General features: G+C 40.6%; 2 protein-coding genes and 1 long non-coding RNA gene across 3 annotated transcripts in view; 2 read left to right on the forward strand and 1 right to left on the reverse strand.

Annotated features, from left to right (window-relative positions):
• ZNF229 (zinc finger protein 229) overlaps positions 1-12,057 on the forward strand; it is a 71,771-nt gene extending 59,714 nt beyond the window's left edge. The window contains exon 5 of the mRNA XM_060651385.3: positions 11,807-12,057. Coding sequence (XP_060507368.3) covers positions 11,807-11,911 — 105 coding nt within the window. The 3' untranslated portion in view covers positions 11,912-12,057. The remainder of the gene's footprint in view (positions 1-11,806) is intronic.
• On the reverse strand, positions 11,719-12,855 carry LOC144614535 (uncharacterized). The gene is made up of 2 exons (XR_013552333.2): positions 12,748-12,855; positions 11,719-12,208 (listed from the first exon to the last, which is right to left on the reverse strand). It is a non-coding gene; the product is annotated as an uncharacterized LOC144614535 (long non-coding RNA).
• A 121-nt stretch (positions 12,856-12,976) lies between these two features.
• The window catches only part of ZNF112 (zinc finger protein 112), a 38,264-nt gene continuing 31,153 nt past the window's right edge, over positions 12,977-20,087 (forward strand). The window contains exon 1 of the mRNA XM_078438332.2: positions 12,977-13,051. The gene's annotated coding sequence lies outside the window, so the exon portion shown is untranslated. The remainder of the gene's footprint in view (positions 13,052-20,087) is intronic.

Below are 20,087 nucleotides of genomic sequence, written 5' to 3' on the forward strand. Positions count from 1 at the left end.
TGAATGGATAAAGAAGATGTGGTCTATATATACAGTGGAGTATTACTTGGCAATCAGAAAGAATGAAATCTTGCCATTTGCAACTTCATGGATGGAACTAGAGGATATTATGCTAAGCGAAATTAGTCAGAGAAAGATAAATATCATGTGACTTCACTCATATGATGACTTTAAGACACATAACAGATGAACATAAGGGAATGGAAGCAAAAACAATATAAAAACAGGGAGAAGGACAAAACATAAGAGACTCTTAAATATGGAGAAAAAACAGAGGGTTACTGGAAGGGTTGTGGAAGGGGGGATGGGCTAAATGGGTAAGGGGCATTAAGGAAGCTACTCCTGAAATCATTGTTGCACTATATGCCAACTAATTTGGATGTAAATTTAGAAAATAAAATTTAAAAAAAAAATACCTTGAGAAAAGTCAAAATGGGAGTACAACATACCAAAACTTATGGGACACAGCAAAGGAAGTTCTAAGAGGGAATTTCATAGCAGTAAGTGCCCACATCAAGAGACAAGAAAAATCTCAAATAAATAACCTAATTTTACACCTCAATGATCTGTAAAAAGAAGGACAAAGCCCAAAGTTAGTAAAAGGAAGGAAATAACAAACATCAGAGCAGAAATAAATGAAATGGATACTAAAAAGACACATGGGGGGAAAATCAGTGAAACTAAGAGCTGGTTCTTTGGAAAGGGATAAACAAAATCATCAAACCTTTAGCTAGATTCACCAAGAAAGAAAGAGGGAGGACTGAAATAAAATCAGAAATGAAAGAGGAGAGGTTATAACTGATACCACAGACATACGAAGGATCCTAAGAAACTACTATGAACAATTATATGCCAACAAATTTGACAACTTAGAAGAAATAGATAAATCTCTAGAAACACATAACCTACCAAGACTAAATCATGAGGAAATAGAAAATATGAACAGCCCAATTGCTAGTAAAGGAGATGGAATTGGGAATCAAAACTCTCCCAGCAAACAAAAATCCAGGAGTAGATGGCTTCACTGGTGAAGTATACCAAATATTTAAAGCATTCATACTTATCCTACTCAGACTTGCACAAAAAGAAATAGAAGATAAGGGAACTCTTCCAAATTCATTATAAAAGGCATTTTGTTCAAGGACAGGACTAAGAAGCTCGCATACTGCTCCGGAATCATGTGAAACACAAGCCACTTTCTAGTAGGTGGCCAACCTTCCTCCCCAGGAAGCCAAAGTTCTTCCCACGGTTCTGGAAAGGTCAGTGTTAAGAGCGCGAGGCAGTCGGGAACTTCCGTTTACAGAAGGGCGTGGCTGTAACCAGAGTCTCCTTGGGAATTCTGGGAGCGCTGTGGGCAGTCGCTTCCGCTCCAGGGAAGTGCGGCTCTGGTAAGGTCTCCTCTGAGGGAGTTGAGCCCGCATTGGCGGCGATGCCTTTTCTCTTGGCCGGAGGTCAGCTGCGACAAACACGTCTTTGCCCTTCTGGAAGAGAAATCTGTAGGCAGTAGCAGAAGGTGGGTTTGGCCCCCATTTGAGTGAGCTTTCCAGGTTTATAGAGATTGCTCAGCGAGTAGCGGATCTCCTGTATTCTGTTTTCTCTGCAACTCTGCCACCTCCTTGAGTTCTCTGTTTATCCCACCGTGATCATGGTGGGGCTGATAACAGCCAATATTTAGGGAGAGTCCCTGAGGACTCAGACAGTATTTCCAATTTTCTTGTGTTAACTTACTTCTTTCTCAGAACAACCCTATGATTATCCTCATTTTACAGATGGGTGATAATAGGCCAATAAGTGGCTGGGCCAGGGTTAAATCTCCGAAGCACGATTCCATGATTCCTTATGATCTTGGGCGATACTCTGCTTCCATATCACATTAAGCGGTCATGAGGCTTAAATGAGATTATATGAAAAGGGCTTGGAATCGTTCCTAGCACACCTTATGTGCCTTCTATGTTACAGAGTACAGTATAATTGTAGTGTGTGGGAAATTCAATCAGTTATATTAGGAAACATAGAGAATATCATAATATTTTTAAGGCAGTAGTTCTCAAAATTAGGTGTTAGAATTACCTGGGAAATATGGTAGAAGTAGAAAAAAAAAAAATCCAAACCCTGTAATAGTTTCAGGAGACTGGACCTCTCTTCTTTCTTAGCTCTTTGGGTGATTCTGAGACCAAGTATGTGAATTGTGATCTTAAAGTACTCGCTTCCTCCCCACCCCCTACTTTTCTTTTTTAAAATTTAGTTCTTTTATATACCTGAAATGTTTGGATGATCTGTATGATCACCATTGTTAAACACCTAATTGACACAGATTTGATTATCATTTGAATTCAGAAATCTCCAGGGGGGCAGGAGATATTACAATGGACTTTACTGTTTTAAAAAACTAATCTAGTAAGTCTAAACTGCCCTTTCCCTGGCTAAGTGTGCTTGCAGAGACATTTACAAATCGTTCTCTGGATTTTTTTTCTCTTTTAAATCTTTTTTTAATGTTTGTTTATTTTTGAGAGAGAGAGAGAGAGCACGATCGGGGAGGGGCAGAGAGAGAGAGAGAGAGAGGGAAACACAGACTCCAAAGCAGGCTTCAGGCTCTGAGCTGTCAACACAGAGCCCAACGAAGGGCTCAAACCCGGAAACTGGGAGATCATGACCTGAGCTGAACTCAAACACTAAACTGATGGAGCGACCCAGGCACTCCTGGATTTTTTTTATCTTGAGTTTCAGGAGTATCTTATAACGGAGAGAAACTGTGAAAGCCTTATTCATAATAGCTAAAAAAAAAATATTAACAGATATCCACCCGCTGTGATGTATTCATGCAATAGAACATCACTCTGATAAAAGGATCAAATGACTGATACGTGCATCACCATGAATGGATTTGAAAAACACTATGCTCCAATAACTGTAATGCAAAAGAGTACTACTGTATGATTCCATATAATTGACATTCTAAAATGAATCGATGGTGAAAAAAAATATCGAAACAGTGGTTGCTACTGGGGAAAGGGGTAGACATTGACTGGGAAGTCTCTCGAGGGAATTTTCTGGGGTGATGTTAATGTCTTGTATCTTAATAGGACTCTGAATTGGATACAGAAGTGATAGGTAGGATATCTGGGTGGAGAGCTAAGAAATAAATATTGCTGATTTTAGAACCTAGGCTGTGAGTATATGGGTGAACACTATAATTCTTCCAACTCATCTCCACATTAAAGGGGCACCAGGGTGGCTCAGTTGGTTAAGCATCTGACTCTTGATCTCAGCTCACAGCTGGTGAGTTAGAGCCCTGTGTTGTGCTCTACACTGACAGCGAGGAGCCTGCTTGGCATTCTTTCTCTCCCTTTCTCTGTGCCCCTCCCCTGCTCGCTCTCTCTCTCTCTCTCTCTCTCTCTCAAAATGCAGAAACATTAAAAATTTTTTCATGTAAAAATATTGGGGGAACATAGCTTTGAAAAGTTATGAGTATGGGGCGCCTGGGTGGCTCAGTTGGTTAAGTGTCCAACTTGGGTTCAGGTCATGACCTCGCAGTTTGTGAGTTCGAGCCCCGTGTCGGGCTCTGTGCTGACAGCTCAGAGCCTGGAGCCTGCTTCAGATTCTGTGTCTCCCTCTCTCTCTCTGCCCTTCCCCTGCTCATGCTCTGTCTCTGTCTCTCTCTCAAAAATAAACATTAAAACAATTTTTTTGAAAGAAAAGTTATGAGTAATTTTTGTTTTATATATATAACACACACACACATATATATACACACTCACACTCACACACACACACACACACACAATCCCACACAATTTGACAGAAACACATACACATAAAAGGTGCACATTGATCACAGCATGACTACCAGTGGGGCAGGAGAGAATGAGAATGTGAGTGGTAGGGGATATAATTGAATAAGTAAATGTTATTTTTAGTTTTACATTTTGTTCAGCATTTCTATGTAATTAGAATAGGAATAGGGTCTGTGGAAATTCTGTCCACATTGTTGCCAGAGACCTATAATTTTCCAGGAAGAGTCTGGAAGTGAATCACACCTGAATTTTGTGTGCCAAGTATATTGCACATGGACAGTACATTTTCTGACCATAGAAAGAACACAATCTTTTCATGTCAAAATCCTGTAGATACCATTATATTTTCTGAGTGCTTTTAATGTTGCAGAAAAGAATTCAAGTGCACGGCTTATGTTTCATTCCTTTGAAACTGACTTGATTTCTAGCTTTACCTTGTATTTCAAAAATATCTCAAATGTTGACAAGCGCTTCTCCACACTCCCCTCCCCCTCTTCTCCCTCTTCCTCTCCCTCCTCCCCTTCTCCTATTTCTGTTCGTTACACTATTTAATATTGCTCACATGGAGAAATTTTGTTCATCCTCTCTTGATTGTTTACTTACTACAATCTGCTTCCTTCTGTAATCCTCTTTTTTTCTAATTAGTTTCTAAGATACACCTAACTGATGTGTTTGTATTCATTATAGACATTCTCATTATCTTCAGGCTTTTCCTTTGAGTTCTGAAAACAAGTTTATGAAACGTTCTTTTCTGCCATATATTCATTTTCCTTTGAAGCCGATCTGATTAAAAAAATACTTTATTTTTTAGAGCAGTGTTAGGTTTACAGAAAAATTTTGGAGAAAGTACAGAGATTTACCATATACCCGCCTCCCCCCTCAAACACAGCTTTTCCTATTATTGACATCTTGCATTAGTGTGGCATGTTTGTTACAGTTGATGAGCCAATATTGATATATTATTATTACCTAAAGTTCGCGGTTTACTTTAGAGTTCACTCTTCGTGTTGTACAGTTCTGTGGGTTTGAAAATTGCATAATGTCACAGGCGCCTGGGTAGCTCAGGTGGTGAAGCGTCCAACTTCGTCTCAGGTCACGATCTCACGGTTTGTGAAATCGAGCCCCACCTTGGGCTCTGTGCCGACAGCTCAGAGCTTTGAGCCTGCTTTGGATTCCGTGTCTCCCTCTCTCTCTGCCCTTCTCCCGCTCATGCTCCGTCTCGCTATCTCTCAAAAATAAATACATGTTTAAAAAAATTTTTAAAAATGCATTATGTCCTGTGTCCACCATACAGTATCATACAGAATAGTTTCATTGCCTCAAAAATAGCACTCGAGGGGCGCCTGGGTGGCGCAGTCGGTTAAGCGTCCGACTTCAGCCAGGTCACGATCTCGCGGTCCGTGAGTTCGAGCCCCGCGTCGGGCTCTGGGCTGATGGCTCGGAGCCTGGAGCCTGTTTCCGATTCTGTGTCTCCCTCTCTCTCTGCCCCTCCCCCGTTCATGCTCTGTCTCTCTCTGTCCCAAAAATAAATAAAAAACGTTGAAAAAAAAAAAAATAGCACTCGGTTCAACCGATTAGCCCTCCCTTCCCCTAAGCCCCTGGCAACTACTGGTATTTTTACTGTCTATACAGTTGGAATTCTATGGTATATAGTTCTTTCAAACTGGCTTCTTTCACTTAGCAATGTGCATTTAATGTTATCCCATGTCGTTTTATAACTTGATAGTTAATTTTTTTATTGCTGAATAATGCTCCATTGTACGGATGTACCATACAACCGTATATCATTGATTTTTATGCATGCGAAAAATCACTCATATTCAGAATAATGCCCCAATCATAAATATGCATGTGAAAGTATCAACCGAAAACGGACAGCTACATAATCACCACTCACACCAAGAAGTGAAGCACCCCAGAAGAAGCTCCACTCTTACCCACAGCACCGTGATGCTTCCTTCTCTATCATAAGTAACCAATTACCCTAATTTTTATAGACTCCTTTGATTTTCTTTATGTTTTTACTACAAAAGTGTCCATCCTGAATAGTACAGTTCAATTTTGACTGGCTTATGAATTTTGTATAAACGGAATCATACCACACCTCCTGTTTTCTGCCTAGCTCTTTTGTTCAACATCATAATTATGAGATTCACCCATGGTGTCGCATATAGCTAAAGTTTGTTCAATATCCTTCCTGTGTCCGGCTCCGTTGTGAAAAAATTTATTCATTCCATCATGGATAAACATTTGAAGTATTTCTAGCATATCCCTATTATGGATGATACTGCAATGAAAATTCGTATACATGTCTTTTTGGTAAACACACACACACAGTACTTATGGGTATATACCTTGAGTAGATTGGAAGTTTCATAAGAAATACTTCAAATTTGGCTCTATAGTCCACCAGCATGAGATTTTTTGCTTATCGCTTGAGGTAGAGATCATTATTCCCCCCTCGACACCACCCAGTTTAGCTCAGCACCACGTATGGAATACCTTCCTCGTTACCCCAGCTCTGCAGTGCCACCTTTGTTGCAAGCCTGAAGTCAACATGTGCTCTTGTGCCTAGAAAATCCAAGGGATCTAGTATAAATTATCAAAGTTAATCAGACAAGCTGGCAAGATTGAAGAATAAAGGGGCAGAAGCAACATTTAGTAGAAGTGGTTAGGGTAAGAATCATTATCTTATTGCCAGTCTCATAGCAAATGTTTCCAACTCTTCACGTTGCTTTCCATGTTCGCTGTAATTTATTGCCAGTTTCCTAAATTTTCTCATCATGAATGGAGGATTAATTTATCAACCTCTCTGTTTTTGGCATTCCTGATAAGTCTGCTAGGCATGATGTGTTATCTTTTTATAAACTGTTGAATAAGTTATGGCATAGAAGTTTTACATGTGTGTTTCCGATGAGATAGGCCTACCGTTTTCCATTCTAATAAAGACTGCAACAGATTTTGATCAGTGTTGGTTGGGAATTAGTTGAAAGTGTTTCCTATTTTGTTACTCTCAGGAAGAATTCTTTTTTTTTTTTTCTTTTTTCTTTTTAAATTTAGACCCAAGTTCGTTAACATACAGTGTAGTATTGGTTTCAGAAGTAGAATTTAGTGATTCATCACTTACATGTAACACCCAGTGCTCATCCCAAGTGCCTTCCTTAATGCCCATCACCCATTTAGCCCATCCCACCCCTCCATTAACCCTCAGTTTGTTGTCTATATATGAGTCTCTTGTGCTTTGCCGCCCTCTCTGTTTTCATCTTATTTTTCCTTCTCTTTCCCTATGTTCATCTGTTTTGTTTCTTAAATTCCACATATGAATGAAATCATATGATATTTGTCTTTCTCTGATTGACTTATTTCACTGAGCATAATACAGTCTAGTTCCGTCCACATTGTTGCAAATGGCAAAATTCCATCCACACTGTTGCAAAAAAAAAAAAAAAGATTTCATTCTTTTTGATTGCTGAGTAATATTCCATTGTATTCTAAGATAAGCATGGGTTCTTCCTTAAATGTTTGATAGAGTTCACTGATGACACTGTCTCAGACTAGAGAATTCCTTTGTGGATTTTTAATAAATTCCATTTCAAGTACTAGTTCTATTCAGAGTTGTGATAACTTCTTGTGTCCGTTTTGGTGTGTTTTAAATTCTGTTTTAAATTCTCTATAAATTTATTCACTTAAGTTCTCAGTTTCATTGGCATTAAGTTCCCCAGAGTATCCCTTCATGTCCATAAGAATGTATAGTGATGTTTCCTTTTTCATTCATTTCCTTGGTAATTTGTGATTTCTAACTGTTTTAATAATAAATCTTCACATGGATTTGTCAATGTTTTTGTTCTCATTTCAAAGAATAACCTTTTTGGTCCTCTTGTACTATGTTTGTCTTCTATTTTATGTATCTGTTCTCATTTAAAAAAAATTTTTTAGATGTTTATTTTTGAGAGAGGCAGAGACAGAATGCGAGTGGGTTAGGGGCAGAGAGAGAGGGAGACACAGAATCTGAAGCAGGTTCCAGGCTCCGAGCTGTCAGCACAGAGCCCAACACAGGGCTTTAACCCACAGACCGTGAGATCATGACCTGAGCCGAAGTTGGACGCTCAACTGACTGAGCCACCCAGGTGCCCCATCTGTTCTCATTTTTATTGTACCTGTACATTGGGAGAAGTAATTTGCTCTTTTTCTAACTTACTGAGATGGATGTTTCATTTCTTAATTTCCAGCCTTTTTTTTTTTTTTTTTTACTTCCTTTATGCCTATACTTAAAGCTTTCCTTTAATTTGATGTATTGGGTGCATCCTATGTGCTTTGATAGGAAGTATTTTTATTATCACTCAGTTAAAATACATTTTAGTTTTGTATGCAGTATTTCTTTTATTTATATGGATTTGGTTTATTTCCAAACATGGTATATAACTTAGAGTCCACTGAAAAGACAGACCACACCAGTTATTTGAAAAGAGAGAATTGGTATATGTAGGGAGTTGATGACTAGATTACTGAAAGGGAGAACAGAGGATTTTTTAAAAAAGTTTATTTACTTTTGAGACAGAGAGACAGAGCATGAATGGGGGAGGGTCAGAGAGAGAGGGAGACACAGAATCCGAAACAGGCTCCAGGCTCTGAGCTGTCAGCATAGAGCCCGACGCGGGGCTCGAACTCACGGACCGCGAGATCATGACCTGAGCCAAAGTCGGACGCTCAACCGACTGAGCCACCTGGGCGCCCCAAGAACAGAGGATTCTAAGGCGTGGTGCAGGTAACAAGCACAACAATCAGCAACGACCCCCAGGTCTGGGGTAACAAAGTGAAGAGACAGGGATTATTAAAACTGACAAGCTTGGAGGAAGGTCCTGATATCTTGAAACTCAAACCGCCAAGGTGGGAGGAGTGTTCAGCTGGCTCTGGTTCCCGAGCTCAGTCAGAGGAAGAGTGCTGCAGTTCTAGGACTTAGACATCTGAGGAGCAGGATGTGAGAGGCTGTTTGATAGTGTCTGCGAGGAGCCATGAAACTGGTTGTCAGGTGTTGGGAAAGGTGCAAATTAGAGTGAGCAGCTGCTGCTAGAAGGCAGTGCTGTTCCTGGAAGCCGAGAGGAAGTAGCAAGTCTCTTCCTTCTCCAGCCTTGCAGTCTCCTTCTGTCGGCAGAGACTAACACGGAACCAGATGTCAAAGCAGAAGGATAGGCTGCAAAGCCTCCATCCCAGCGCCATAAAACAGGGTAAAGAAGGGTGGTTTGGGAGCTGAGGGACAGTACTGTATTAGAACACACACGGGAGTTTTAAAGTCATCTTTTTTTGTTATTGAGTTCTGGCTGAAGTTCATTACGTTCAGAAAGCACATCTGGTATTATCTCAGCATTGTGAAATTTGTTGCTATTCCTTTAGGGCCCGTCATGTGATCCCTTTTTGTAAATATTTTATGTGTGCTTGAAAAGATGTGTATTTTGGAGTGTTTGCCAGAACCTTTTGCTCCCCTTACCCTCAAATGGGTGTCAAAAATGCTGCGGACCTTCCAGGCTTTTCAGCAATCACCCCACGAGAAAAGTCACCACAAGCGCATGACTCCCTCACTTTCTCTGAATTTTAGCCCACAAATTCTCCATCATCTTGTCTTTCGATGCCTCTTGACAGCTTTAAAAATATATCTAGGGGCGCCTGGGTGGCTCAGTCGGTTGAGTGCCCAACTTCAGCTCGGGTCATGATCTCACGGTCCGTGGGTTCGAGCCCCGCGTTGGGCTCTGTGCTGACAGCTCAGAGCCTGGACCCTGCTCCAGAGTCTGTCTCCCCCTCTCTCTGCCCCTCCCCTGCTCATGCTCTGTGTCTGTCTCTCAATAATAAATAAACGTTAAAAAAAATTCAATAAAAAAGTGTTATCTACCCATCATCTGCCAGAAGTTTATTCAAATGACCTGTTTTATTATTACAGGGAGTGGAAGTATATTAAAAATTTATCTATTGCATTTTAAAATTTCCCTGTCATTTTATCCAGAAAATTCACCTATTATCAGATTGATCCTCCTTAATATACAAACTATTAGGTATTTTTTAAAGCATTGTCTTTTGGGAGGGGTTGTTAAGTTAGGAATTACATGGTATTATTTCTTTTTTTAATCTTCCAAGTTTTTATTTAAACGCCAGTTAGTTGGGGCGCCTGGGTGGCTCAGTCGGTTAAGTGTCTGACTTCGGCTCAGGTCATGATCTCGCGGTCTGTGAGTTTGAGCCCTGCGTCAGGCTCTGTCCTGACAGCTCGGAGCCTGGAGCCTGTTTCAGATTCTGTGTCTCCCTCTCTCTCTGACCCTCCCCCATTGATGCTCTGTCTCTCTCTGTTGCAAAAATAAATAAATGTTTAAAAAAAAAAAACACCAGTTGGTTAACATACAGTGTAATATTAGCTTCAGGTATAGGATTTAGTGATTAATCACTTACATACAACACCCAGTGCTCATCACAAGTGCCCTCCTTAATACCCATCACCCATTTAACCCATCCCCCACCTACCTCCCCTTTAGTAGCCATCCGTTTGTTGTCTATAGTTAAGAATCTGTTTTACGGTTTGCCTTCCTCTTTTCCCATGTTCATCTATTGTTTCTTAAATTCTGTTTCTTAGTGAAATCATATAGTATCTGTCTTTCTCTGACTGGCTTATTTCGCTTAGCATAATACACTCTAGCTCCACGCCATTACAAATGGCAAGATTTCATTCTTTTTGATGGCTGAGTTATATTCCATCGTATGTATATGCCACAACTTCTTTATCCACTCAACAGCTGATGGACATTTGAGCTCTTTGCATAATTTGTCTGTTGTTGATAGTGCTGCTATAAATATTGGGGTGTACGTATTTCCTTTGAATCGGTATTTTTGTATCCTTTGGGTAAACACCAGTAGGGCAATTGCTGGATTACAGGGGAGTTCTATTTCTAACTTTTGTTTAGGAACCTCCATACTGTTTTCCAGAGTGGCTGCACCAGTTTATATTCCCACCCACATTGTAAGAGGGTTCCTGTCTCCACATCCTCACCAACACCTGTTGTTTCCTGTGTTGTTAGTTCGGTACCCCGCATGATTTCTTACATCGATTCTGGTCCTTTTGAACCACGGACCATTTTCACATAATGGATGTGATGAGAGAAAAAAAAAAAAAAAAAAAACAACTCTCTAAAGGCCTGAGATATAAGGGAAGCCATTTTAGATTTCTATCTAAGTCAGCCTGATTGTACATAAACTTTGTCTAAACCAAAAGCCTGATTTATGGCCCACCAAACATGCATTGTGCACCTGCTCTGTAAATGAGTAGCATAACGGAAAACCATCTTGTCCTTAAGATAGCCAGCAGTGCTCCTTCTCCCTGCATTCCTTGATGTTAAAACTTGTGACTCCTGCATACATGTTAATCTATAACCTGTTGAGCTTTTATAAGATGTAAAAAAAGGTATACACTCCTTTGAAAACTGTTCATTCTCCAGAACACATTCTTCCCTGTGAAGAGTGTTTCCCGGGCAGCTGTCCTAACTTGGGCTTAAACAAAACTCTCTTTCTTGCTTATACAGATTGTAAAAGGTGTCTTCATTTGGTATTTACACCTGTCCTGTCATTTTTCCTTCACTCCTCAGTGACAGTACTCGCCCAACATTTGAGATAGTTTCAGGTGGACATTGTATTTGACCTCATTCAGCTGTTTTTCAGCACCACACTGTACTTATTATTGCCAAAAATCTAGGCCTTAACTTATACTTTACAGAAAACGTTGGCATCAGGACAACACATGCCAGAAGAGTCATTAGACAAATCCAGAATGTGAGCAATCCTACATGCCAACCGAGTTACTATTTCAGCAGGTCAAGGGCACACAAAAAAGAAGGGGAGCTGTTCTAGATGATAAGAGGCTCAAGTGACATAGCATTGAATACAATTAATATTCCAGCATAGAGGAAAACGATAATATATTTATTCCCCAGGAGAAACCTGAGCAACTAAACTTTTTCTTCTCTTTTCTCTCTTTGCAGATTTTCTGGATTAAGCCATTATTTCATCTCCTGTCCTCCCTGAATCACGTCCTCCATAAGACAACTTACAAGTTTTTATGTCTAGAGCAGGGAGAAGATCAGTGATGTGATGCCAGAAGCTTAAAGAAGAAAAATACTTCAAGATTTTATAAAGGTTTCCAACGTTTGTCTCTGTCAGTATAGCTCCTCCCATTTGCCTTATGACTCACGTTTCATAATCAGCAATTAAAGCCAAGGAAATGCGGAAAACATTTGTTGCTTCTGCTTTATGGCCTGATCAATCAATGGTTGCATCTGCTTCTTGTGGATTCTTGGCATCCACGTCCATTCTTGTGGATCTTGCGATGAACACTTCAGGGTAGGTAGCACTGTCGGTTCTAGACGCATGCACGCCCATATAGACTAAAAAAGGCAATCCAGTCAAAGTAAGGTTGAGACTCTATTTGTCAAATTCAATACTCTGTATAGGTCAGCACAATGTCCTTTTAGTATCTGCATTCCGCTCCCCACCCCCACCCCCACCCCGCCATCCCTTCCTTTCCATAATCCCCTCCCCTCTACTCTTTCTCCAGTTCACTGGTCTCTAGGAGGTAGCTTCTTAGAATAGCTCCATAGTTTGCTTTGGTTGAGTTTTTTCTTAGTTTTTGTCACTTAGTTTGGAAGAAAAAAAATTTTTCAAGAAAACGACGGGGGAGGGGGCGGCGAAGCTCCACTAACGGTATAGAATTAATTCGTACTGACTATCCAAAAGAGAATACCGCCTGTCCAAATACTGACTATCCCAAAGAGAGAGGAGAGCCTTGAGGAAAGGCCACTCCGCAGGAGGTTCCGGGATTTGCAGTCCACCGATGCACAAGGCCAGACGCATTACGCTCCCGAAAGACGCCTCGCTTGCATGGTTGGCTGGAGATAATACAGAAGTACATCAAGGAGTTCTGTACCTGTGGCAGCATTTCGGGGTTACGGAACTCGCTCCGACCCGCAGGCTCCGAAATACAATCCAGCCTCTCGCTGGGACAGCCGATACTTCCACCCTAGGAAGGCGACGAGGCGGCCTGGGAATTCTGGGAAGTGTAGTCCCGGAACTCAGTGAGGCTGGATAACTTCCGCCGCAGGCGGCCAAGGCGGCGTCCCTGCTCCCGCCGGGAATTCTGGGAAGCGTAGTCCAGGGGTGGGGGGTTTCTGTAGGCAGAGTCGCTTCCGCTCCAGGTACGCGAGGCCGCGGCCTTCGTTCCTCCGCGAAAGGTGAGCCCCTGCCTCCCCGGGGGCCCTCCCCGCGGCCGCACTGACCTGGCTTCCCATTGCCTTGGCCCACGGTGACCAGGCTCTGGACGCTGGGGAAGAGAGGCCGCCTGCGGCCAAGGGCGGGGTTGGTGTTGCCTTTGAATGAGCTCTGTGGACTGCGGGGCGGTGGGCGCATCCCCCGGCTCGGGGCCGGGCCAGGCTCCCACCTCGCCGGGGGTGAGGGTCTCCTCCTGGCTCTGCGCCTCCCCGCCCTTTCCCCGACCACCAGCCAGTGCTGCCGCATCCCCGCGGTGGAATATTCGGAGAATTTCTGTGCGTCTCTGCCTCTCTTTCCTCTTCTTTAAGTGGATATTAGCGTCTACCTAATAGAGTTATTTTGCGAGTTAAGGGAGGACGGAGAAGTGAAGGACTTAGAGCCTGGCTTGGGGTTTAAAAAAAAAAAAAAAAAAAAAAAAGTCCCCTGTTAGCAGTACCTTTTAATTTCTCAGTCCCCTGAAAGCTTCTGTGAACCTGGGATGGGGTCAGAGCTCCGGCTCCTGGCCTTTCTCAGATCCCTGAAGAAAGCGAAGCTGCACCCAGATTCCTAATTGTTTGTTTTTAATCTAAATGTAGGTTTTTGTAGGGGTTATTCCCGGATGTTGTCTGCACTGTCCACTGTAATGTACATGGGAGTTCTGATGAAGTTGTGATTTCTCTGAGCCTCCTTTCCTTCCGCAGCCTGGACATCGTTGAAAAAGGCTGCTGGGAGGGGGGAAATGACGCTTTGCCTCCTGGAAGAAGAGCCTCACCTGAGTAGGACTTAGCATCTTTCTTCCTCTTAGGTTATCTCCTCTCAGGGGAGAAGATATTTCCTTTACGCATCTGCAAATTCTACCAGGAACACGCCCTGACTTTTGTTTAAATACAGGAAGAGGTGGGGGAGTACTTGGGCACGAGTCATAAGGATTGCACTTACTTTTTAAAAAGTTTTTATTTATATTCCAGTTCGTTAACATACAGTGTAATACTAGTTTCAGATGTACAGTATAGTGATTTGACATCCAACACCTAATGGTCATCACAAGTGCCCTCTTTGGGGGCGGCTTGGTGGTTCTGTCCGTTGAGCATCTGACTCTTGGTTGCCGCTCAGGTCCTGATCCCAGGGTGGTGGGATCCAGCCTGTCTCGGGCTCTGAGCTGTGCTTGGAGCCTGCTTGAGATTCTCACTCTCTCTGTCTCTCTGTCTCTCTGTCTCTCTGCTTCCCCCCCCCACCAAAAAAAAAAAAAAAAAAAAAAAAAAAAAAGAAAGGGAGGAAGGAAGGAAGGAAGTGTTAAAAAAATACAAGTGCCCTCCTTAATCCCCACCTCTTATTACCCATCCCTCCGCTACCTCCATTCTAGTAACCATCAGTTTGTTCTCTATAGTTGAGGGTCTGTTTCTTGGTTTGCCTCTCTCTTTTCCTTTGCTTGTGTCTTAAACTCCACACAGGAGTGAAATAACATGGTATTTGCCTTTCTGTGACTAACTTGCTTCACTTAGCGTAAGACTCTAACTGCACTCATGTCGTTGCAAATGGCAAGATTTTATTCCTTTTTTATGGTTGAGTAATATTCCATCGTGTATACATATACTACATCTTCCGTATCCATTCATCAGTCGAGGGGTTTCCATAATTTGGTTGTTGTAGATAATGGTACTGTAAACATCGGGGTGCATGTATCCCTTCGAATCAGTATTTTTATATCCTTTGGGTAAATACGTAGAAGTGCAATTGCTGGGTCGTGGGGTAGTTCTATTTAGAACTTTTTGAGGAACCTCCTTTCATTTTGTACCTTGGATGCACCAGTCTGTATTCCCGCCAACAGTGTAAGGGGGTTCCCTTTTCTTCATATCTTCGCCAACAATTGTTGTTTCTTATGCCGTTGGTTTTAGCCATTTTGGTAGATGTGAGGTGGTATCTCATTGTGGTTTTGATTTGCATTTCCCTGATGATAAGTGTTGTTGAGCCTCTTTCCGTGTGTCTGTTGGCCATCTGACTGCCTTATTTGGAGACTTGTATGCTCATGTCTTCTACCCATCTCTTAACTGCATTCTTTGTTGTTGGGTGTTGATTTGTAGAAGTTCTTCATTTATTTTGGATATTAACCCTTTATCAGATACGTAATTTGCAAATATCTTCTACCATTCTATAGGTTGCCTTTTAGTTTTGTTGATTGTTTTCTTTGCTGCGCAGAGCTTTTTATTTTGATGTAATCCCAGTAGTTTATTTTTTGCTTTTGTTTCCTTTACCTTAGGAGACGTGTCTAGAAAGAAGTCGCTACAGCTACTGTCAAAGAGGTTACTGCCTGTGTTCTCCTCTAGGATTTTTATGCTTTCCTCTCTCCCATTTAGGTCTTTCATCCATTTTGGATTTGTTTTTGTGTATGATGTAAGAAAGTGGTTCAGTTTCATTCTTTTGCATGTTGCTGTCCAGTTTTCCCAACGCGATTTGTTGAAAAGATCGTCTTTTTCCCATTGGATATGCTTTCCTGCTCTGCCTAAGGTTAATTGACCCTATAATTGTGGGTCCATTTTTGGGTTTTCTGTTCTGTTCCATTGATCTTGGTGTCTGTTTTTGTGCCAGTACCATACTGTTTTGATTACTGCAGCTTTGTAATTTAACTTGAAGTCTGGAATTCTGATGCTTCCATCTTTACTTTTCTTTTTCAAGGTTGCTTTGTCTACTCAGCGTCTTTTGTGGTTCCATATACATTTTAGGATTGTTTGCTCTAGCTCTGTGAAAAATGTTGGTGGTGTTTTGCTAGGGATTGCATTAAATGTGTAGATTGCTTTGGGTAGTATTGACATTTTAACAGTATTTGTTCTTCCAACCTATGAGCATGGAAAGTCTTTCCATTTCTTTGTGTCCTCATCAATTTCTTTCATCAGTGTTTTCTAGTTTTCAGAGTACAGGTCTTTCACCTCTTTGGTTATGTTTATTCCTAGGTATCTTATTATTTTTGGTGCACTTGTAAATGAGATTGATTCCCGCTGCTTCATTATTGGCGTATAGAATGCAGCAGATTCTGTTTTTTTGAATCTGGTGACTTTACTGAATTTGTTTATCAGTTGTAGCAGTTTTTTGGTGGATTTTTTTTTTGGATTTCCTATATAGAGTATCATGTCATCTGCAAATAGTGAAAGTTTGACTTCTTCCTTGCTGATTTGGATGCCTTTTATTTCTTTTTGTTGTCTGATTGTTGAGGTTAGGACTTCCAGTACTATGTTAAATAACAATGGTGAGAGTGGACATCCCTGTCTTGTTCCTGACCATAGGGGAAAAGCTCTCAACTTTTCCTCATTGAGGATGATATTAGCTGTGGGTTTTTTGTATATGCCCTTTATTATATTGAGGTGTTCCCTCTAAACCTATTTTTTTCAGGTTTTTTTTTTTTAATTAAGAATGGATATTGTACTTTGTCAAATGCTTTTTCTGCATCTATTGAAAGGGTTGTATGGTTCTTATCTTTTCTTGTATTAATGCGGTATATCACATTGATTTGTGACTATTGAATCACGCTTGGAGCCCAGGAATAAATTCCACTTGATTATGGTGAATGATTCTTTTAATGTACTATTGGATCCGATTTGCTAGTGTTTTATTGAGAATTTTCACATCCATGTTCATCAGGGATATAGTTTTCTTTTTTAGTGGAGTCTTTTGTCTGGTTTTGGTATGAGGGTAATGCTGTCCTCATAGAATGAATTTGGAAGTTTTCCTTCCTTTTTAATTTTTTGAAATAGTTTGAGAAGAATAGATATTACCTCTTCTTTAAATGTATGGTAAGATTCCCCTGTGAAGCCATCTGGCCCTGGACTTTTGTTTGTGGGGAGATTTTTGATTGCTGATTTAATTTCTTTGCTGGTTATTGGTGTGTTCAAGTTTCTATTTCTTCCTGTTTCAGTTTTGGTAGTTTATATATTTCTAGGAATTTATCCATTTCTTCCCGATTGTCCAGTTTGTTGGCATATACTTTGTCATAATATTCTCTTGTAATTGTTTGTATTTCTGTGGTATTGGTTGATATTTCTCCTCTCTCATTTGTGATTTTATTTATTTGGGTCCTTTCCCTTTCCGTTTTGATAAGTCTGGCTGGAGGTTTATTCAATTTTATTTTTTCAAAGAACTAGCTCCTGGTTTCATTGATTTGTTCTATTGGTTTTTTTGTTTTGTTTTGTTTTTAGTTTTTAGTTTCTATATCATTTATTTCTGCTTTAATCTTTGTTCTTTCTGCTAGCTTTAGGCTTCCTTTGTTGTTCTTTTTCTAGCTCCTTTAGATGTAAGGTTAGATTGTTTATTTGAGATTTTTCTCTTTTTTTTCCCTTTCTTCTTGATGTAGGCCTCTATTGCTATATACTTCCCCCTTACGACCACTTTTGTTGCATCCCAGAGGTTTTGAACTGTCGTGTTTTCATTTTCATTTGTTTCCATGGATTTTTTTTTTTTAACTTCTTCTTCATTTCCTTGTTGACCCTTTCATTGTTAAGTAGCATGTTATTTAACCTATATGTACTTGTGGTCTTTCCAGATTTTTTTCTTGTGATTGACTTCAAGTTTCATAGTGTTGTGTCAGAAAATATGCGTGGTATGATCTCAGTCTTTTTATATTTGTTGAGGGCTGATTTGTGACCTAATATGTGATCTAGTCAGGAGAACATTCTGTGTGCACTTGTAAAGAATGTGTATTCTGCTGTTTTAGGATGGAATGTTTGGAAAATATCCGTTAAGCCCATCTGGTCCAGTGTGTCATTCAAAGCCATTGTTTCCTTGTTGATTTTTGCTTAGATGATCTGTGCATTGATGTAAGTGGGCTGTTAAAGTCCCCAACTATTGTATTATTATCAATTAATTCCTTTATGTTTGTTATTAATTGGTTTATATATTTGGGAGCTTCCATGTTGGGGCATAAATATTTACAATTGTTATATCTTCTTACTGGATTATCCCCTTTATTATAGGGCCCTTCTTTGTCTCTTGTTACAGTCTTTGTTTTAAAGTCAGTTTGTCTGATGTAAGTATTGCTACTTTGGCTTTCTTTTGACATCTATTTGCATGGTAAATGTTTCTCCATCCCCTCACTTTCAATCTACAGGTGTCGTTAGGTCTAAAATGAATCTCTTGTAGGCAGCATATGTAGGGGGTCTTTTTTCCCCCCTATTCTGACACCCTATGTTTTTTGATTGGAGCGTTTAGTCCATTTACATTCAAAGTAATTACAATAGATATGTATTTATTCCCATTTTATTACTTGTTTTATGTTTTCTCTGATCCTTTCTTGTCTTTTTCTCTTTCATGTTTTGCTTATTTTCCGTAGTGATATATTTGGATTTCTTTCTCTGTATTCTTTGCATATTTATCAGTGGCTTTTGATAATATGGTCACTATTAGGTTGGTATATAACCTCTTCTGCATATAGCAATCTATATTAACTTGATGGTCGTTTAAGTTTGAACCTATTCTTTTCTCCTTTCCTCCCCACATTTTTATATTTGTCATCATATTTTATATTTGTGTGTGTGTGAAAGAGAGAGAGAGTTCCTTGACTGAGTTTTTACATAAATATTCATTTTTACTGCTTTTGTTTTTCTTGCCCTCATACTTTCACTTTTGGTCTCTCCTTTCCATTCAGAGTCCCCTTTAATATTTCTTGCAGGATTGGTTTAGTCCTCGTGAACTCCTTTGGTTTGTCTGGGAAACTCTTTCTTTCTCATTCTATTCTGAATGATAGCCTTGCTAGATAGAGTATATTTGGCAGCAGAATTTTTGAATTGAGCATTTTGAAAATATCATGCCACCCCCTCTGGCCTGTAGTTTCTATTGAGAAATCTCCTGCTAGCCTTATGGGTTTTCCTTTGTAAGTTACTGACTTCTTTTGTGTTGCTGTTTTAAGATTTTTTTCTTTGTCACTGCATTTTATAAATTTAACTACAATATGTCTTGGTGTTGGCCTGCTTTTGTTGATTTTGTTGGGGGTTCTTGTGCCTCCTGGATCTGGATGTCTGTTTCCTTTCCCAGATTTGGGAAGTTCCAGCTATTATTTCTTCAAATAAGTTTTCTGCTCCCTTCACTATCTTCTTCTTCTGGGACTCCAGTGATACAAATCTTACGTTTGATAGAATCACTGAGTTCCCTAAGTTTTCTTTTGCATAATTCTTTCTCTGTTTTATATAGCTTTATTGTTTTCCATTACTTTGTCTTCTGGGTTATTAATTTGTTCTTATACTTCTTCCAGCCTGTTGGTCATTGCATCAAGCATGTTTCTAATCTTATTTATTGCACTCTTCATCTCTTTTTTAACTCTTTTATCACTGTGTTAAGGGTTCCACTAACGTCTCCATTCTTTCTCTAGTCCGCTGAGCATCCTTATGATTGTTGCTTTAAATTCTCTATCAGGTATGTTAGTGATACCTGTTTCACTTAGATCTCTAGCCGTGAACTTGTCTCTTCTTTCATTTGGGATACATTCTTCTGTCTTCTCACTTTGTCTAAGCCTCTGCTTGCCTCTCTGTGTTAGAACAGCTAGTTGTGTCTTTGCTCTTGAAAGTAATGACCTTGTGAAAAAGAAGCCATGTATTTCCCAGGGCCTGGCACTTCAGGGTGTCTACAGTGTGTGCTGCATGCACTCTGCTGTTGTGTTCTGGTTGCTCTGTCCTTCAGGCCAGTTGTCTGCAGAGGTTCTCCTTGCCTGCAGAGGCTCTCTTTGCCTACTGTGGGCAGTGATTGGTCCCTGGCCTAAATTTGGTGAGTTTTAAATAGGTGTGCTCTGGTCTGCTTGTGAAATGAGTCTCTTTACCATCTCCACCGGAACTGAGGCCCTGCAAAACTCTCTGGTCTGGAGACATGGTGAGGTCAGGGGGTTGTGTTGGTCTTCTGGGGGAGGGGCCCACTGTGCCGAGACTGAAAAGGCAGTTCCACTGGAGCACAGCAGGGTGGGGCTTGGTGCAAGCAGGTTAGGCAGCCAGTATCTGTGCTGTACTGCTTTCTGCAGGTGGCTCTGTGCTTATGCTGAGGGATGGG

The sequence above is a fragment of the Panthera onca genome, chromosome E2 (assembly GCF_046562875.1).
Source record: "Panthera onca isolate mPanOnc1 chromosome E2, mPanOnc1 haplotype 2, whole genome shotgun sequence".
Lineage (NCBI taxonomy): Eukaryota > Metazoa > Chordata > Mammalia > Carnivora > Felidae > Panthera > Panthera onca.